Raw genomic sequence first — 19640 nt, 5'->3', positions numbered from 1 at the left:
TATCTCATATATGTATGTGCTGCATAACAAACCCTCTTATCATATATTCCTCATTAATAGTGTTTTATAAATGACCACAAAGCACCCCCCCCTGTTTTTTTTAAATAAGTGATGCCAGTGGAGGATTGGTGCATGCTTTCTGTAAGAAGTTATTACTGATGTGTCAGCCAACAATTGCTTCCTTCAATCACTGAAGCAAAATCTTTAGGTACTATTTAAGTAATTGACAGTTATAAAACATAAGTCCCTGTGTTTTAAACATGTTTATAGCTATCAACATGTTATAGATCCCTGTGCTTTCATGTTATATTTCATATCTAACTGGTTGAATAGTTAATATTATTTTTAAAAGTTAATAGGGTCATAAGTTTTTCAGTTGACCATAGACTTGAGAAAGATTTGTAGTTTCTAAGTAATGGAGACATGATAGCTTATGGAGCAATTGGATTCATTTAAAGATCTTATCTGTGATTCCCAGATGTGTGACACTCAGATATTGACATTAGGAATTGCACATGGGTTTTCAGCATTGACACTTATGTACACACAGGTATTAGTGGTGGAGTAGCTTATGGCACCATGGACTATATGGCCCTATGTGTGCATATGCTTAAATCATTAGAAGTAAAAAACTACCTACTTCCTTGGACAAAGATTATATGCTAGCATGTAAGAGTTAAAAGCTCTAAATGGGGGCTATTCCTTGCTGGTACGGACTCTCATGAATGAGTCCTATAAAATCCCATTATGCTTGAGTAGGAAGGTTTTACAACACCTTCAACTACATTGAGGGCAGCAGTCGTATCAGACTTGTTCTTACTTGTATCCCTGGAGCCACCTGGCACATAGTAGGTGTTCAATAAATCCTGGATAGATGAATGACTACAAAGGTAATTTGGGGCTGGGTGCAGTGGCTCACACCTGTGATCCCAGCACTTTGGGAGGCTGAGGAGGGTGGATCACCTGAGGTTAGGCGTTTGAGACCAGCCTGGCCAAGATGGCGAAACCCTGTCCCTACTAAAAGTACAAAAATAGTTGAGCATGGTGCTAGGTGCCTGTAATCCCAGCTACTCAGGAGACTGAGGCAGAAAAATTGCTTGAACCCAGGAGGCGGAGGTTGCAGTGAGCTGAGATCTCAACACTGTACTTCAGCCTGGGCAACAAGAGCGAGACTGTCTCAAAAAAAAAAAGAAAAGATAATTTGGAAGAAATCTAATTTATATTATTTGCTACATATTCTATATATATTATTTGGAATACACTTGCTATAAATAAATAAGGATTTCATCTAGCAGTAATGGTCACAATGAAAAAATATGTCTTGCAAGACATTGTGTAGCTGTCCTAAATCTTCTTCTTTGTCTAAAATTTCAGTCTGCACCACCCATATCTGATATTTTTAAATAAATCTACACCATGGAGAGTATATTTGCTTCAGACGATAATACTGCTTTTTTATTCTCAGCAGTGAACACTGAGTCAATAGTTGTCTTGTATGATATGGTTTGACTTGTTAGACTGTTGTGCAGTCTTAATAATAATTACCATGATCTTTAATGATAACAATTCTTAATGAGTATTATTATTGTTAATAAGATTATATTTAATAATTATACCCAATACTTATTATCTTTAATAATAATAATTAGCACATGGGAACCAGTTGCACCAATGCATTATCTTTAGAACAAAAACCTCAATCTGTGACCCAGTAGTTTGTAGAGCATCTGCTCCCACCCTCGGCTTTCCAGATCAGAGTGAGTCAGGAGGCTCCTAGGGTTGAGGCCACAGGGAGTGGGCTCTGAAAAACTCCTATGCATTCTCTGTGTCAGGGGCCATATTCCCATATAGTCATTTCACACAAAGATCTTCTTTTTGTTGTGAATACCTTCACCTTGGCCATGTAACTTTTACCTCCCCTGTCTGCCTGCTCACCCATCCTTCATAACTTTTAATTTTTCTTGCACAAAAAGAAGACCTGTAACATACTAATCTGTGCGAATCACATTAGGCAGGGTCCACGTTTATTACTTGTGTGTTAGTAAAACTTTGATCTTCTTCTGCCTTGGTTATGTTTAGATTTAAGTGCATGTATGACTTTTTTAAAAATAAAAAAACAATTTTAAAAAATCCTTGGTGAATTAACATTTTTTAGCTTTTCACACTTTGATACAAAGCAGAGAAATATTTCAGTGACAACAGATTTCAACAGATTTTCAACTAGACTAATTTGCCTTATTCTTTTATTTTTTTATTTTATTTTTTAAAGACGTGGTTTCACCATATTGGTCAGGCTGGTCTTGAACTCCTGACCTCAGATGATCCACCCGCCTCAGCCTCCCAAAGTGCTAGGATTACAGGCGTGAGCCACTGCGATTTGCTTTATTCTTTAGGGTAGTTTACTTCTTTTCTCTGAAAACACAAGAAAAGATCCTCCCTTTTCAGCAGTAACTGATGTTAATGTAGAAAATAATTTTATGTAGGCACACTTTTATGTTTGGGTCTATATTTTGATATAAATTAAATATAAGTTAAGACATTTATGATGTTATTTTTAGGCTAGTTGATAACCTATTTACTAGGATTAAAAAAAATATATAAGAGGGACTTATTTTAAATTTCTATTGACTTTCTTATATTCACATAACAGCTTAGACCCTAAAATCAAACATATCTTTTTAGTAAGAAGGAGCTAGGAGATTTGAAGTATTTTACTTTTACACTTAAAAGTAATATATTTATTACAACTGGAAGCTTTGAAATGTATTTCTAGACAAGAGCAGATCTGATCTGAAAATACTAGTGCTGATTAACAGTTAATGATGAAACTGTAGACATTAAAGAATCGAGTACCTATAAGGTTACCTTTGTCTTACCTATGTACCAGGACACCTCTGGTTGGTGAAAATGACTGGAATCTAAGGGCTTCTGCTGCTGCCCCAGGCAATTCTGTAATAATAGGGGGGGAAACCCACAGCTTTCCATTAGGCCTATATGACTAAGAGGCTTGTTTAATCTAAACCACTGTCGATCACAGATGAGTGACTTTTATAACTGTCGCTTCCCTTCTCATCGTGGTGATTGAGATTTGCTTTGTAATGTTTGTGTTTTGCTCTTGAATTTTGTCCCTTCAGGTTTGATGATTCCTGTCTTTTGTGTCGTGGAGCAGTTGGACGGCTCTCTTGAATATGACAACAGAGAAGAACACGCTGAGTTTGTCCTGGTGCGGAAAGATGTGCTTTTTAGCCAGCTGGTGGAGACTGCGCTCCTGGCCCTGGGGTATTCTCATAGCTCTGCCGCTCAGGCCCAAGGTATTAATGCCTCTCCCTTCTCCTCCCAAGTCTCTTGTGTGTCATAATTTGAGGAAGAATATGTTTTCTGAAATAGTTCTCCAAACAAAGGTTGAAGGAGAATTTTCAGATGTAGCATTTCCTAGTGAGCAGCAGAATATTTCTTGTAGAAGGTCTTGTTTCTTGTTTTCTTGTTTTTTTTTGGGAAGTATTTGACCAGCACTTCTAGAGCCTTAAAATCAACTTGCATTTCAAAGTGATCATAGCTTTCTTGCATTCATAACACTGTTAATTTCTCTAAGTTAGGGCCAGTCCTGAGATATTTAACTCCTGACTTATTCAAACTTATAATACATGATGTATAAAGCATTCAGTTTTTGAAATTTACTTATTGCTCTGGGCCTGTGGCTTCTGCACTTTGTGATAAGCTTTTAATTGAACAGAAAAAAATAGATGCCTCTTATCCTTTTGTATCTTTGAAAACTGTTTTGTAGTTTTGATGTGGTCCATCCAATTAAAAAATATTGCAGTGTCTTTATCATCAATCCTTTCACTTTTTAATTAAGTATTAAAATTGCATCATTATTTCAGTGAGTATTATACAATACTGGGGAGCCCACTGTGAGCTTCTGTTGTTTCATTTTGAAGTATAGCCCATTGTTTTTTCATGCCAAAGAATTGACAAAACAAATAACAACAAAATACCCCCAAACCTTGAGTAATGGAAAAAAAAATTGATCTAATGGAATTTATTGTTCTTCATTTTCAACTGAAATGATTGAATTGTATTCTTTATGATTATGGTTATAACTAAAGGAGAGAAATTTGTAACTTCCGGATCTTAGTTGATATATTAATGTCCTATATTCCTATCTTTAGTTAACATTTGTGAATATGCCAAGGATTTTTGTTGTTTTTAAAATGAGTTTCTCTTCATATCATTCCTAAGAACTATCAGTCAGAGCCTCATTTGTACCGATAAGGATACTATGAGAGATTAAATATTGATATGAAGTCACAAATGTGCCAACCAAGGGATTTAAATTCCCAAGGTATTGAATTTGATTCTGTAAGTAGATTATTGCTTTTTAAGAAATATTTTAAATATTTGTTATACTTTAGTTCTATCAAGAAAGCAGCCTAATAAAAATTAGGAATGTTTTCTCAGAGCAGGTAGTACCCTACGAGTTATTGTGAATCCTAGCGCAGTCTGAATCCAAGCGCTGGCCAGGCTGGGCACAGTGGTGTAGCTGAATCATAGAGTCCAGTGCTCTCAAAGCAGCCCGATAAAGGATGATTCATTTCCTTTTTCCAACGACTTTCCTTCTGGTGTGAGGGATATTCACGATTTGATCCTGAGCAAATTGCATACTGGGCACCATTGCTTTTATGTCATGCTATGTACCTAAATGAAATAAAAGAATCTCCCTTCCCTTCCCCTGACAAACTTTTCATGCCACTTTAGGGACATTTTTCTCTGAATGTAAAGGTCATTGTATCCCACTGCTTGCACCCTGGTGTGCCAGCTTCCTGTTTGACAGGGCCATCCATCTCAGTTAGCACAGCCGTTCAGTGCTTAGCGAGCTCACATGTGGAACACAGAGCACTAAGTGGCCAAGATTTGATTCTTGGCACATGCTAAGGGAAGGGGCTCTCAGGAAATTTGCACTAGGGAGCCACACTATTCCTTTCAGGAATTTGGACTGAGAATTCTTCTACTCACCAACGTGAGATATACGAGCAATAAATGTCATCTCAGGCGGAGGATTATTAAACAGGCGACAAGTCAAAAGTGCTGTTTGCTTCCTCAAGGTTTTTGAATATTAAGGCTAAAATGCTATTATACTTTTTATAAGTTGAATCAATATTCTTAAGGTGCTCTACAGTACAGATACACTTTATTTTATAGGAAAGCATAGGTTTTATCACTTGGTCTTGTACTGTAATCTCACAAAGAAAAAAAATCACAGTTTGTTTTAAATTAGGCTTTCGATCTCTGTTTTGGCGAAATGGAATAACTTAGAATTGTTTACTTTGAAATGAATGTATTAGATCATTGTCTTCATTCAGATCATTAAAAGTATGCTGTTTGCTGCATGTGTGTTATAGACCAAATAGTATGCATGATTAGGCAGGTAATTCATATGCTGGACAAACAGCAGCATGTGAGAAGGATAGCCAAGAGGTAGAACAAAATATGACTTGATGACTGAAGGCATGAGGTTTTATGGGGGTAGTTTTCTGTTCGTTTTTGTTTGGCTTTGTTGTTTCTTTCATGTTTATATAATTCCTCCAAGATGGGGGAGTCATTGAGGGGACATCCTAGCAAATCCATTTCCAGCAGAGAAACTGCAGTATTCTTGAATCTCTTTTTCCTATGCTGAAAAAGTTGGGCAGAACTAAACTGCAAGGATAGTAGGTTGCTTTAGCCATTTTGAAAATCTAGGCTCTTGAAACGTGATTTTTCATTTTGATGTGACCAGAAAAGAGTTTCAGTAATTGAATTGAAAGAGTATTTCAGATTGCTTGTAAAGGAGGAAATACATTAGCAATGTCATTATTTGGAATAGTCCTCAAGTCCCAGTGACAAGGCAGCAGGTCCATGCTCTTGTGAACACAGGATAGTCATTTTTTTTTTCTAAGAGGATATTCCCTCCAGGTGAGTTGAATAATTTTTATTAAGAAACAATATTTGCTTCTGAAGAATGATAGGAATTCTACTAAAATGGAGTTTAGGGATTTCTTTTTCTCTGTTAAAAGTAACCTTTATTTGAAGGCTGAATATTAGAACCCGAGAGAGAATAACGTGAAAGATACTGTCATACACCATGGGAACTGCCTTTCTAGCTGACCCATACCCTCCATTTCCCAACATACATACTGTTAACTCTGATTCTCAAGGATATGAAATGCAGGATTCATCAGACTTGCTGTTTTGCATATGTAGAAAGCTGAAAGCTGCCAGGCCATTTGCTTATACCAGAATAGGTAGGCTAAGGTCTAATAAATGGCAAGCACACTTTACACTGTAAGTATGGTGGGCTGTGAGTCCATGTCTCTGCATTAAAAGTCTTTTGAAAGAGGCATGTTAATCCAGGGTACTGCTGCTTCTCTGGGAACTGCCTCACTCCCAACTTAAAACTCATCACTCCCCTTACTATTCTTTCTTCTTTCCTTTTCATCCTTTCAGTTCTTCTCCATTAAGGCTTTTGGCAGTAGCCATGGAGCTCCCCGCACTGTCCAGAGCCCACTGGTTGAGTAACTATTCATACTTGCCAATGTAAATGGTGGGCTTTGGGAGGCAGCCGTGATGGCAAGGTGGTGCCTCACTGTATTTGTTTGAGTTAATTTGTAAGTGGGCGTTTTATCTCTCCCCTGTTTTCTGTTAATTGTAAAATAAATTTTAAAATGGACTGTTGATCAGGCAATTAAATTAATTAATTAATTAATTAATTTTTGAGATGGAGTCTTGCTCTGTTGCCCAGGCTGGAGTGCAGTGGCACAATCTTGGCTCACTACAACCTCTGCCTCGAGGGTTCAAGCAATTCTCCTGCCTCAGCCTTCCAAGTAGCTGAGATTACAGGTGCTTGCCACCACGTCTGGCTAATTTTTGTATTTTTAGTAAAGATAGAGTTTCACCATATTGGCCAGGCTGGTCTCGAACTCCTGATCTTAGGTGATCTGCCCACCTCTGCCTTCCAAAGTGCTCTGATTACAGACATGAGCCACTGTGCCAGGCTGACTATTTTATTTTAAAACAAAAGTGTTTAGCAAATAAAGAAGAAAAATCCTTTCTCAGTGGATTTTTCTAAGATCAAAACTATGGGTACATAATTTTACATTGGAGTAATTACATTCATGCAGTCATTTTAAATGTTTCTAAAACACAGAAAAAAATGTATTTAATAGCTGGGCACTGTGGCTCACGCCTGTAATACCAACACTTTGGGAGGCTGAGGCAGGTGGATCACAAGGTCAAGGGATCAAGACCATCCTGGCCAACATGGTGAAACCCCATCTCTACTAATAAATACAAAAATTAGCTGGGTGTGGTGGCATGCACCTGTTGTCCCAGATATTCGGGAGGCTGACGCAGGAGAATTGCTTGAACCCAGGAGGCGGAGATTGCAGTGAGCCGAGATTGTGCCACTGTACTCCAGCCTGGAGCCTGGCGACAGAGCAAGACTCCATCTCAAAAATATATATATATTTAATAAATGTTATGTGAATCAAGCAGGATGCCAAGCATATTCTCAATGATATAAAATTCCACATACATGCATAGAACAAAGACAAAGGCAGTATATTAAAATAATCAACAGAGTAGTTGATGGGATTATGTGGGATTTTCTTCTTTTTCTAATCAGAAAAAAATATAAATATGAAATTTTACTTTTTCCATGAATTCTTTAAATGGGAAGATAATTATGTTTATCTTATTCCCCAATTTTTATAAGCTGTTCACTTTATACCTAATTTATCCATAAATGTGAAAATTTATACATGATACAGATACATTTCTGTTTTTTCAGTAGAAGATTAAAAACAGAATCAATAAACCATTAATGAGCCCTTGTGATGTGTACACCAAGGGATTTCTTAAGTTGGTTTTTTTTTCTTCTTTTTTTTTTTTTTTTTTAAAGATGGGGTTTCACCATATTGGTCAGGCTGATCTCAAACTCCTGACCTCAGGTGATCCACCCGCCTCAGCCTCCCAAAGTGCTGGGATTACAGGCATGAGCCACCATGCCTGTCATTTTTTTTTTTTTGAAACAGGGTCTTGATGTTTATCTCAGTCTGCAGTGCAATGGCACAATCATGGCTTACTACAGCCTTGAACTTTTGGGCTCAAGCAATCCTCCTGCCTCAGCCTCCTGAGTAGCTGGGTGGCCATGCCACCATGCCCACCCTAATTTTTACTTTATATTTTGAAGAGATGAAGTATCCTTATGTTGCCTCAGGTGATGATTCTCCTGCTTCAGCCTCCCAAAGTGTTAGGATTAAAGGTGTGAGGCACTATGCCCAGGCAATTCTTAGAGCTTTAAAATACTGCAAGGTAACAATTGAGCAATTACTATATATTGGGCACTATTCTAAGAGATTTTTATGTACTAATTCCTTTAATTCTCATAACAGACATTTGAAGCAAGTTATCATACATTTCCCATTTCACAGAAGAGAAAACTGAGGCAAAGAAAGATGGGGGGAATAACTTTCCCTGGGGCACAGGCTGGTGGGTGGAGAAGCTGGAATCTGAAGTCCATTGATTTGCCTCTAGAGTCAAGGTCCTTAACCACAGAGCTGTCCTGTTTGATTGCCAGCACTTGCTCTTTACTTTTGTACACAAGCCCTGAAAGGTAGGACTTTTATATTAGATGGTTACTAAATACATGCCGATTATATATATTTGATAATGATGTTTATAGATTTCATTTCCAAGATGAAATATATTACTTTTTTTAAAGTAAAATATGTACTTTTTCAAAGTAAAAGAGACAGATTTCATTTCAATTTAAAAGCAAACAAAAAGCCAAACTTTGCAGAATTGTCATGTACTGAAGCCAACTTCTAAAACTAAATACCTGCAGAGGGCCTATAGTAGGTTTAGCATTTCAAATATATAATTCTTGCTTATGTGACCAAAATGAGTCCTGATATGAAAATAGAAAATATTTCTAATCTAGTAGTTTCTTATGAAACTTACAGATGTTTTGTCAGTGTTGATCTGAACCTCATCTGCTTGAAGTCATTGTATGTAGAAAGAAGAATTTTCATCTATGAACTGGAAACAATGACAATTAAAAAAATATATAAAACCAAAATGCCAAGGATACTTTTATAAAAAATGAATGCTTTTATTATTATCACTTTATTCATTTATTTATTATATATTTTTCAATGTACTATTTCTTACTATGGGAAGATCTTTACATAGAAGCTACTTCTAAGGCAAATTTTATTGTTAGAAATGAATACTCTTTCAGTTTAAACTGTTCAGTGCTTGAAATGCTCTGCTCTTAATTTACTTCTCTAAAATCATTTTTTATGGAAACATGCAACATATACAAATTCAAGAGACTTATGTATTAAATATTCATGAACTCCTCATCTAGGATCAACAGTTGGAAATTCATGGCCAATCCTGTCTCATCTCTGTCCCTACCCACTTCTCACCCTCTCTCCCACTGGTTATTTCAAAGTATATCCTAGACTTTATATTTTATCCATAAATATTTTAATCAATATCTCTAAAAGATAAAGACTCTCTTAGAAAGCCTAAACTACAATACTATCGTAACTCCTAAAAAAAAGGTAATTCTTTAATTTCACTTTCAGTAAATATTCAAATTTTCTTAATCATTTTATAATTTTTTTTAGTGTTGGCTTATTCAATTAGGAGCCTTACCGATCTATAAGTGGCTCTTGGTTGATTTGTCTCTTAAATTTCTTTTGACTCTATAGGTTATCTATTCTCTTACTCAAAAAAATTCTTTTTCTGAAACGTAGGTTTGCTGCTTTAATTCAGTTATTTTTTGTTTGCTAAACTTAATGAAAATCCTAGTCCTATAAATTCCTTCAACTACTATGATTTCAAAAAAGCAGTTAGTGGCTGCACATGATAACTCATTCCTGTAATCTCAGCACTTTGGGAGGCTGAGGCGGGCAGATCACTTGAGGTTAGGGGTTTGAGACCAGCCTGGTCAACATGGTGAAACCCCATCTCTGCTAAAAATACAAAAATTATCTGGGCATGGTGGTGAGTACCTATAATCAATCCTAGATACTCAGGAGGCTGAGGCCGGAGAATTACTTGAACCCGGGAGGCAGAGGTTGCAGTGAGCTGAGGTTGAGATTGTGCCACTGCACTGTATCCTGGGCAACAGAGTGAGACAGAGTCTCACTCTAGATTGATACATAGATAGATGATAGATAGGTGATAAGTGCAGTCATAATCTTAGTCATAATCTTCATAATTTCTTAGTAAAGAAATTCAGAAATTTGCGCTTTTTTTTTTTTGAGAGAGAGAATGGTTAAAAATATATATATATATATATATATGTTGTCTGGAGCCAAAAGGTTTTTCATGTTCTGAAAGTTTGACATTTTTCCTATTGAAAATGTTTAAAATGGGCTGAGTGAGGTGGCTCACACCTGTAATCCCAGCACTTTGGGAGGCTGAAGCAGTGGATCACCTGAGGTCAGGAGTTCAACACCAGCCTGGCCAACATGAAGAAACCCTGTCTCTACTAAAAATAAGAAATTAGCTGGGCGTGGTGTCATGTACCTGTAATCCCAGCTACCTGTGAGGCTGAGGCAGGAGGAGAATCACTTGAGCCTGGGAGGAGGAGGTTGCAGTAAACTGAGATTGCACCACTGCACTGCAGTCTGGTTGACAAAGTGAGACTGTGTCTCAAAAAAAAAAAAAAGAAAATGTTTAAAATAATTTTATTTTGTCTAATTTTCTCTATTTCTTCCTTTCACTTTCTCTCTTTTCCCTACTTTTTCTTCTTTAATTAAGCACTAAATGTTTGCAACACTTTCACCAGCTTTTTCTTTATAAGGGCAATGTTGAAAAAAGATACATATTTAGAAATTTTAGACCTTGGAACAAACTTTTAACAGACAAGCTGCTTTTAAAAACATTCTGTGGCTCCCTAAAGAGAGCTGAAAATGCTACCCCAAATTGCTATTAACCATGTCTCAGCCTTCATTACAGCTTGATTGGCCACAATGTAAAACACTGATTTGGGGAACGCAATTCTTTAACATACCCCCTGCTCTCTCCTCCTCTGTCTGCTACATAAAATTAAATATTCATACATATGTATGTCTGCACATATGCATGTTCATATGCACACAGTGAAACCTGAAACATTAAATGCCAACGTTAAAATAATATTCCCCTTATTTCCTCATCCCAATACATAGTTAAGATTGAATATCTCATATAATATTTATGATTCTGTATTCCTTATATTTGTTTATGTTGGCATAAATATGTATTTAACATATATAGATATATAATTATGGCTCACATGAAGGTCAGCAGATGGAAATATTGTTTATATGTAGATTTGTAGAGGGTGAATACTCTATCTAACTTGATTTTCAGGATGCCTAGCAGTTGACTACATAGTGCATGATGAAAGCTGTTTAGGGCAAGGAATGAATGCGTGATCTCACTTATCTCTGACCTTTTAATTTCTACTTGAATGCTCATTTAAGAAAATCCTAAGAGTGGAAATAATTCATTTTAAAAATCTAGCTCATTATTTCCTACATGATGAGGAAAGCACTTATCAGTGTTTTCAGTTGTCTGTTTTGTTTGGCATAATAGACCGTGGTAGCAATTAACTTTGGTATATTTTTTAAACTGCCTAAAGTCCTTCTTCTTCATAGCTTAGGCGTTAATGCCCATTATTTGGAGCGGACTGGTCATCTGAGGCAGTCATGTAAGATAATCCAGGTTAAACAAACTGACCCATAGATATAAACAACCTTCATTTAATAATGAAGATATGTCCCATTAAAATATATAGCTTCTAGGAGTTTCAAGTGTAAAACCTAGAGCCTAAAATTGGTGATACTTTGATGTGATATATATCACATTTAATTTTTTATTGTTTCCCTTTTCTTTTTGAGACGGAGTTTTGCTCTTGTTACCCAAGCTGTTGACCAGGATGGTCTCGATCTCTTGACCTTGTGATCCACCCACCTCGGCCTCCCAAAGTGCTGGAATTACAGGCGTGAGCCACCACACCCAGCCTGTTGTTTCCCTTTAAAGCATAACTGTCTTTCACTAATTTATAGATTTTTAAATGCAAAATAGAGTTGTTTGCTGAATACCTAGGTCTGTTTGTAGCTTTATGAAGATGCAGTACAGATTTCATTGAAGGAACTCATTTGATAAAAAAGCACATTCATTAAAGCACTTAGATTTTCCGTAGTGTTGTTAACTCTTTGGGTACATCCTTTTCATTTAAACCTCTCTGTTGATATAACTCTTAGTTTTGATGCTATACCATTATATTCCTACTCTAAGTAAAGTCTATTTGGCATTCATAGTGGACAGTAAGAAAGTCTTGGCCATAGAGCATTTTGTAATATTAAAATGCTTTTTAAGAAATTCCTTGCCTCCTATTTTGTCTTTGTTTCCTTTGGAGAAGATTTCTCATCATCTGAATCTTGTAATTTCAGTTAATTCTTTACAAAATTGTGAAATTTCAGAATTGCAGGTCTTTCACTTCATATTTTAGTGTACATTTTACATTTTAATACTTTGTCCAAACTTTTCTGGATACAGTGTTAATGTATTTTCACATTAGTATGGAATCCTAGTTTCTTAACTATTCATTTATTTCTGTAATATCAGTAAGTGCTCAATTTATTTATTACTTAGTTCAAATAGCTTGGCTCATAAGTGGGACCCACAGCTCCTCTGTGTGCAGTGTGACAGAAGAGCTCCTTGGTGGTTTTGAGAGGCAGGGGTGAAAAGTGAGCATTCTGCTGTCTGTTTGGTCACACGTGGGCATCTGGGTTTGGTTTCCCAGGTGCCAGATAGGTTTTGCATGACCATGATGAGCATTTAAAACTTAGCCCTCTGAAATGCAGGTTTCTTTTTGATGGCAGCTTTGAGAGCTAACAAGGGTCTTAAGTTAAGGCTCTAGAGCATGTGCCACTTGCGTGCTCAAAAGCAGTACTGGCAAAATTATTTGTGTATCAATGAGAGAAAACACAAAGGTTCTTCCTCTATCTGTCTACCTCTTTTTCGTTTGAAGAAATATAACTCAGGACAGAGCAGCAAATCTGTGCTGCTATTTTACAAGCTTGTTACTCAGGTTGGAAAAGGTTGCTGTAGGCTATATACAAATCAGACAGCACTGAGATCCCCCTCAGCTTCCAGCTTGTTCTCTGCTGAGAGATGCTTCCAAGGTATTCTGTCCGGTTTATAAATCAGGGAATAGGATGCTGAAAAGCTCCTAGAACATTTAAGACCTCTGTCCTCAATGATTTAGCTTCTCAGGTCTAATAATCTCCCAGGTAAAAGCTTACCGTCATGGGAGCTGAGCGAAGAGGACAGCCTATTCTTGATTGAAAGCCCTCATCAGCCTTACCAACTTCAAACGGTGGTTCTTCTTGAGAATCTATGTTCTAGAGCTGTGGTAATAAACAATTCTAAATGTCTTGTTTTATTACTATGAATACAGTGATTCCTCAAGGGGGTGAAGAGACTTCTTTTAAAGGGGGCATATGTTACATAATCTGTAATGAAAATGTATCAGAATTGCATGGAGAAATCTGTTCACGGAAGATTTTTCCATGCAACTCTTACATATTTTTCTTTGAAGATCTTAAAATTAAGTTCTTAGGTCTTTTGAGCACTATTGGAAGATAGGTGGTTGAGTTCTTCTACTCTGATTTTGTGGAAAGGAAAACTACTAAGAAACTTTGAAAGAGTGCACCTGGAGGCTCTGGTTCTCCAGCATCATATCGTGTTATTCATTTCACAAATATTTTTTGAGTATCTGTTACGTGTCAGATGTTATTCTAGGTGTTGAGACACAGCAAAGATCCAAATACATAATGTCTCTGCCCTCAAGATACTTATATTCTTGTATGTAGGGGAGATGGAAAATAAGTAACTCAGTATGTAATAAAATGTTAGGTAGGAACTAACATTATATTACGCTTATTTTGACCCTGTTCTCTCCATCTTATCTAGAACTAGGGTTTAGCAAACTTAAACTTCTGGAAAGCAGCTGCTTAACCAGAGCAAAATGACAGGTTTTGAATATGTTTTGAAGATTAAAACTAAAATGATACTTAAAGGTTAAGTTTCAGTTATCTGAATTATCTGAAAAATTTACTTACATGGACTAGCTCACTTTTGGAATAGGATAAATGTAATATTGTTATAATTCGTTTATATTAAGTCATGGTTTTGCTTTTGTGAGGGAAACTGAAGCTTTTACATAATTGACATATTATGGATATAATAAAATCTGTTAACATTTATTGAATGCTTCTTATATACCAGGCGTTGTCCTGGGGCTTAACATTTACTAACTCATTCAACCTCATAATAACCCCATGAAGTACGTAATATTAATGTTCATATTTTACCAATAAAGAGGCGGAGGCTCAGAGAGGGAAATAGCTTGTCTAGAACCAGAAACTGGCTTCAGAAAATGTGTACTTAACCAATATCCCATATAGTGTCATTGTATTAGATCTGTCAATCGAGTCTAGAATCTAAACGAATAGTAATTATGCCTTACAGGCATAAACCAGAGATTGACATTTTCAAATTGGTAACTTAATGAAGATATATATTTTTAAATTGAGTGTGGAACTTGTTTTGAGCTTAAATAACAAAATTGAAATTGCTATCATGGATGGCATTTTATAAGAACTTGTTTCGTTAGATCCTATTTTTGTAAATTTGTACATATACGCTTCCTATAAAGTTTAAAAATTTTTTAAATTATAAAGTGTAATACTTGTTCATTACAAAAAACTAAAAATTTTAAAAAGTAGAAAGAAGACAAATTTCCCTCATGAATCAACCATTCTAGAGGCAAACACAGGTAATATTTGTGTTATTTTCCTTTAGTTATAGCTCTAAACATAACTTTACATAGTGGAGGTCAGATGCAATATTTTCATTCCTGGTTCTTACTTAACATTATAATGTATAATTTCCATATTCTATAATTTTAAAATTAATATTAAAATTAGTATTAAAATTAATAATATAGAATATGGAAATAATACTACATAACAGTTAAGCTTTGGATTTTCAAATCAAATGAGAAACATTAGTTTTCTCTTGATTATCATTAATGGAAGGATTTAAGAGTGGTCAGTAAAATAGGAAGTGTGAAGTCCAGAAACTATACCCAGCACATGCTGGGCAATCAGAGTGATTTACGTCAACATTTATATGCAGATACAGTTATTATTTTCATTGTTCATTGCAGGTGCAAGGCCAGATATTTTTTTAAAAAGCTTTTTTGGCATTAATGTTCGTTTGGCATGCTTTCTTACCTTTGCCTGTGGAAAAGAGTTAAGTGTTTGTTTTTAATGTGGAAGAAGGCTATAAAGACATTGTGTCATTTAGGAAACTTCAGTTAATTGATTTCATATTTTGTTTTTGTAATAGTCTTGTTCTTAACCCACATTTTGTTCATTTTCCTCTTTATAAAACATATACACTGCATCGTGCGGGTTAGTTACTGACTGCTTATGAGTTTCACAGTGAATGACAGTCCTGTGTTAAGATGTCTCTTTGCCCAGGAATTAATAACTTTCCCAGTTTGTCCATTTGTTAGCCTCTGTTTTTTGCCATGTGCAGTAGGATGGAGATTTTATAAGAGTCATTGGGGGAAACTCTGAAGGAAGGTTTTTTTCTATGTTTGAATTGCTTGAGAACAGCCCATTCATTATTGGAGGTAGGGAATTTGTCAAACAAATCATGAAATCTCCCATGTTTGCTGGAGCGATGGGTTGTAATCCTTTTTGATTGTTTGTTTCTATGGGACCTCAGGTCCTACTGGGCATGGAAAAGAGATAAGCTTCTCTCTGTCTCCCTTCTGCATTGTGTAGTTCTAAGATGACCCAGTTTCTTTTCGTAGTCTGTAGCATAGCAGGTATGAGATGGGCCTAGCTGGAACCTATTTGACTACTCTGAACCTTTTGTTAATAGTGTCATTGGCTCCATTCTGATTGTCTCCCTTCTGAGTGCATTTCTGGAGTCATTCGGCTCATACTGAGGCCTATTCTCAGATATAGGGATCTTTCTCTTCTTATGTGAATATGATGGCGGTCCCAAGATAGAGAGAAATATTAGTTTTCAGTAAATATATACCTGGGTTTTTATAATAGATATACTTGCCTAGCGTTTATATAACTTAAATTATCTATTAAAATGTATTCATGTAACCAAAAGTATCAATTTATATGAAAGAAATATTAGTTATGAAACTAATGTTGCATAATTAAGTATACAATAAGTATACAAATCAGATATCTATGTAATATATTACATTCTAATTTACTGTTCCTTTTTTACTTGTAACCCCCACTAGATATTAAAATGCACCCATTTGCACTTTAAAGTAATGCAATTAAGATCATCAGTCGCTTTTCCATCTTACTTATTAAGGAGTAATTTCCAGTTGTGACTGATGACAAGATTATGAATTTATCGGAGTCTCTTGATAGATACTAATTTAACCAGGTAAATCAAAAGGAATAGGCCCAACCCTGCTGTAAATCAGGGGATTAAAACATTTGGGGTTCAGGAGACTGAGTTGTCACTTCGTACTCAGTAAGGGCTGCTGGCCGTATTGTCTTGGAGTTCCCTAAAATAACCAATTTATCATCCAAACAAGCACCCATCAGTAGGATGGTTTTTTTCTTGTCCCCTATTGGAATGCCTTAAGACATAGTCTTACTAGATTCTCAAGTCTATTTAGTCCTAAAAACAAACAAAAAAAGAGTGGTATGGGTATTGTTGCTGATGATAATGCTAGGAAACAGCTTACTGTGTGTCAGGCACTGTTCTAAGTGTGTTAACACACGTTAAATCATTTAATGTTCACAAACCTCGTGTGGCATATGAGGAAACTGAGGCACAGAGGTGCTAAGTGACATACCCCAGGGTACACAGCAAGTAAGTGATGGAGCCAGGATCTAAATGTTCAAACCCAGGCATTCTGCTTCTTGAGACAGTGGCTTAGCCACCACACCCCTCTGCCTCTCTAGAGCATGATTAAGACATTGTTGTAATAGTGGGTTATCATTAAGAACACGAATAAAAGTCCCTGTAAGCCTAACCTAATATAACTAGATTAACTCATTAAAATGCTAAATATTTCTCTCTCTTTTCCTTTATTTATTTATCTTTTCTTTGGGGGTAGATTGGGAGGAAGGGAGAGAGGAAGAGAACTTCAAAGACATTACAAATGCATTCTACTTAATCTGAAATATTTTGATGCTTCTGGAAAAGTGAGATGATTTAATTTCATATATAATTGCATGAGGAATTATAAATTATGTTTTCTGAAATACCTATGACACTAAACCACAAAACGAACAGATAAAACTGATTTGTTCTCTGACAAATCAAGATATATGGCAGTGCTTTCATTACAAGTGCCATTTGTGCGGAGGGAGCAGCTGAGTATGCTACAAGATGACAGGAACCATTCCCAGGCGGCACTGCCTTTACATGGACATCCCGAGGTAATTTATAACCCATTCTGAAATTTTTAAAAAACATGCTGTCGAGCAAAGCCCAGGTTGAACTTCTAAAGTCATGGAATGCAGATATATCTTTCTAATTGACCATCTTTAGCATAAACTTACTCCTTAAAAATAAGTTGTTTTATTCTGTGGGGAGAATGGACTATTTTCAGGGCACTGGGGGTATCATTTAGAAAATTATCTCTCTTAGTACATTGAATAGTTTCCTGGAAGATATGTGTTGACTTCTGCTGGAGGGTAATGTATTCATAGTAAGACTGACTAAGGATTCTTTTTACTTCCCACTGGCCTAAAAACACTGTGTTCTAGGCCTCTGTGGTGGTGGAAGGTGAAGACTCAAAATACTGATGTTGTGAGTTGAAGCACTTCTCAAAGGACCTGTGTCCCTAAGCTGCCACAGTCATTTGTTTGTCTTGAATTTTAAAAGGGCTTTGAAATGTGTGGAACCAAAATAGTTCTGTTTGTAGTACTGGTGATTCTGGGAAAACGAGAGCATGGTCATCTGTGTGGGAGAGAGTTGATGTGTGTTGATTACCAGTGCACTGTATCATGTTGGTTTTGCTCTGCAGTGATGGGGTTCTCATTGAGCTGCCCAGAATCACTCAGCCGATTCCTTTAGGAATCAATGACATCTGATTTGTAAAGAGTGGGCAGGAACAGGAGTGGAGACCAGATCTTTGGGTCAATAAGGGAAAAAAGGAACTCCATCCAGCAGACCATAGTCTGTTTCGCCTCTGATTCCAGCCTGATGAATTGCAACACACGGGGGACATAATTCTGTATAACTAAGACTTGTATTAGATACTTTATGTAATGCTTTCTTTTTGGGTATGTTTTCTATTATGTGTAACAAAACGTTGGCTAGAAGTGGTTATTTAATACGAGTTAGAATTTATTAGACCAAATCAACAAATTAAATTGTACAAAAATGTGTGGATGTAAAAAAAATTGTGGATGTAGAAAATGTTTGGATGTAGAAAAAATTTTCATATTTTACATTAGTTTTTAAAATAATTTAATTTTAAATATAATGAAACAGAAATGGCAAAGAACAAATTGAATAGTTTCTTTCCCCTAAGAAGTGGTTAGGAGTTGTTCCTGATAAGCAATTGATCACAATGGCTTTGCTCACTTAACAGTTAGATTATTTGACAGCTAACACAGTATAATCGACTTGGCCCTCTAGTTCTGTGTCTTTTACAGTCTGGTTCTGATTGAGGGTATTGTAATATAGTGCAGTGGTTAGGCGTTGTGGACTCTGCTGGGCTTTTCATCTTGGTGCTCCCACTTCTCAGTTCTGTGATTTTCTGCCTCAGTTTCCTCTTCTATAAAATCAGAGTAGTAATTATAATTCCTCCCTTATAAGGTTCTTAGGATGATTAAATGAAACAATCCAAATAAAGTGCTTTACATTGCCCTTGACACAGGGTAAGGGCTGAATCATGTTAGTTGCTATTATGATGCCTGTTGTTAATATTGGTACTTTACAATGCAGAAGCCAGATACAGTGTGTTAATTTCTTTTGTTTTCTTTAGCTTCAATTCATATATAGGCCCTTATTCTGAGATACTAGATGTGAACTACCAACATTAAATTTTCTTAAGGTCTAGGAAGACTAGATCTTCTGGTTTTCCGTGTTTTAAATTCCATGATTGTGTCAACTTAGAAGAATGATTTTTTTTGTTTTGTTTTGTTTTGTTTTTGTGGATAAGGTGTTCTGAACTACGTTGCCTCTTTCCCCTTGTCTTCACAGCACTTAATATATTTACACACACTGACAATATAATAAAACTTCCCTTCCACCCCTATCATCTAGTTACAATTGTGTATTTTTAAAAAATGAAATATCCTTAACTAATGACAAATGAAACTTTATATATTCACTGATGGCTTTGTAATTAGTGAGTTAATTTTTTAGTCACGGGACAAATGTTTTGTCTGTCCCTTCTTTTTTCTTCTTAAAGTTCTAATATTGAGTTACTTCAGTACAAAGGCAGCTTGACTACAGCGAAGCCATTTAATTTAACACAACTCTTCCCAGGGTCGTGTTGAGAAAACAGGTGATTTTCCCTTTCATTTCTC

The 19640-nt window shown here is 36.1% G+C and overlaps 1 protein-coding gene across 3 annotated transcripts in view; it reads left to right on the top strand.

Moving 5' to 3' along the window:
• Nucleotides 1-19640, top strand: part of SATB2 (SATB homeobox 2) — a 200054-nt gene that overhangs the window by 32730 nt on the left and 147684 nt on the right. For all 3 annotated transcript variants that reach the window (XM_078329134.1, XM_035305234.3, XM_002749606.6), the window contains exon 3: nt 3135-3311. In XM_078329134.1, coding sequence (XP_078185260.1) covers nt 3140-3311 — 172 coding nt within the window. In that variant the 5' untranslated portion in view covers nt 3135-3139. The remainder of the gene's footprint in view (nt 1-3134; nt 3312-19640) is intronic.

The sequence above is a fragment of the Callithrix jacchus genome, chromosome 6 (genome assembly GCF_049354715.1).
Source record: "Callithrix jacchus isolate 240 chromosome 6, calJac240_pri, whole genome shotgun sequence".
Classification (NCBI taxonomy): domain Eukaryota; kingdom Metazoa; phylum Chordata; class Mammalia; order Primates; family Cebidae; genus Callithrix; species Callithrix jacchus.
The sequence above is the reverse complement of the archived record's forward strand: the minus strand, read 5'-3'. Positions and strand labels throughout refer to the sequence as shown.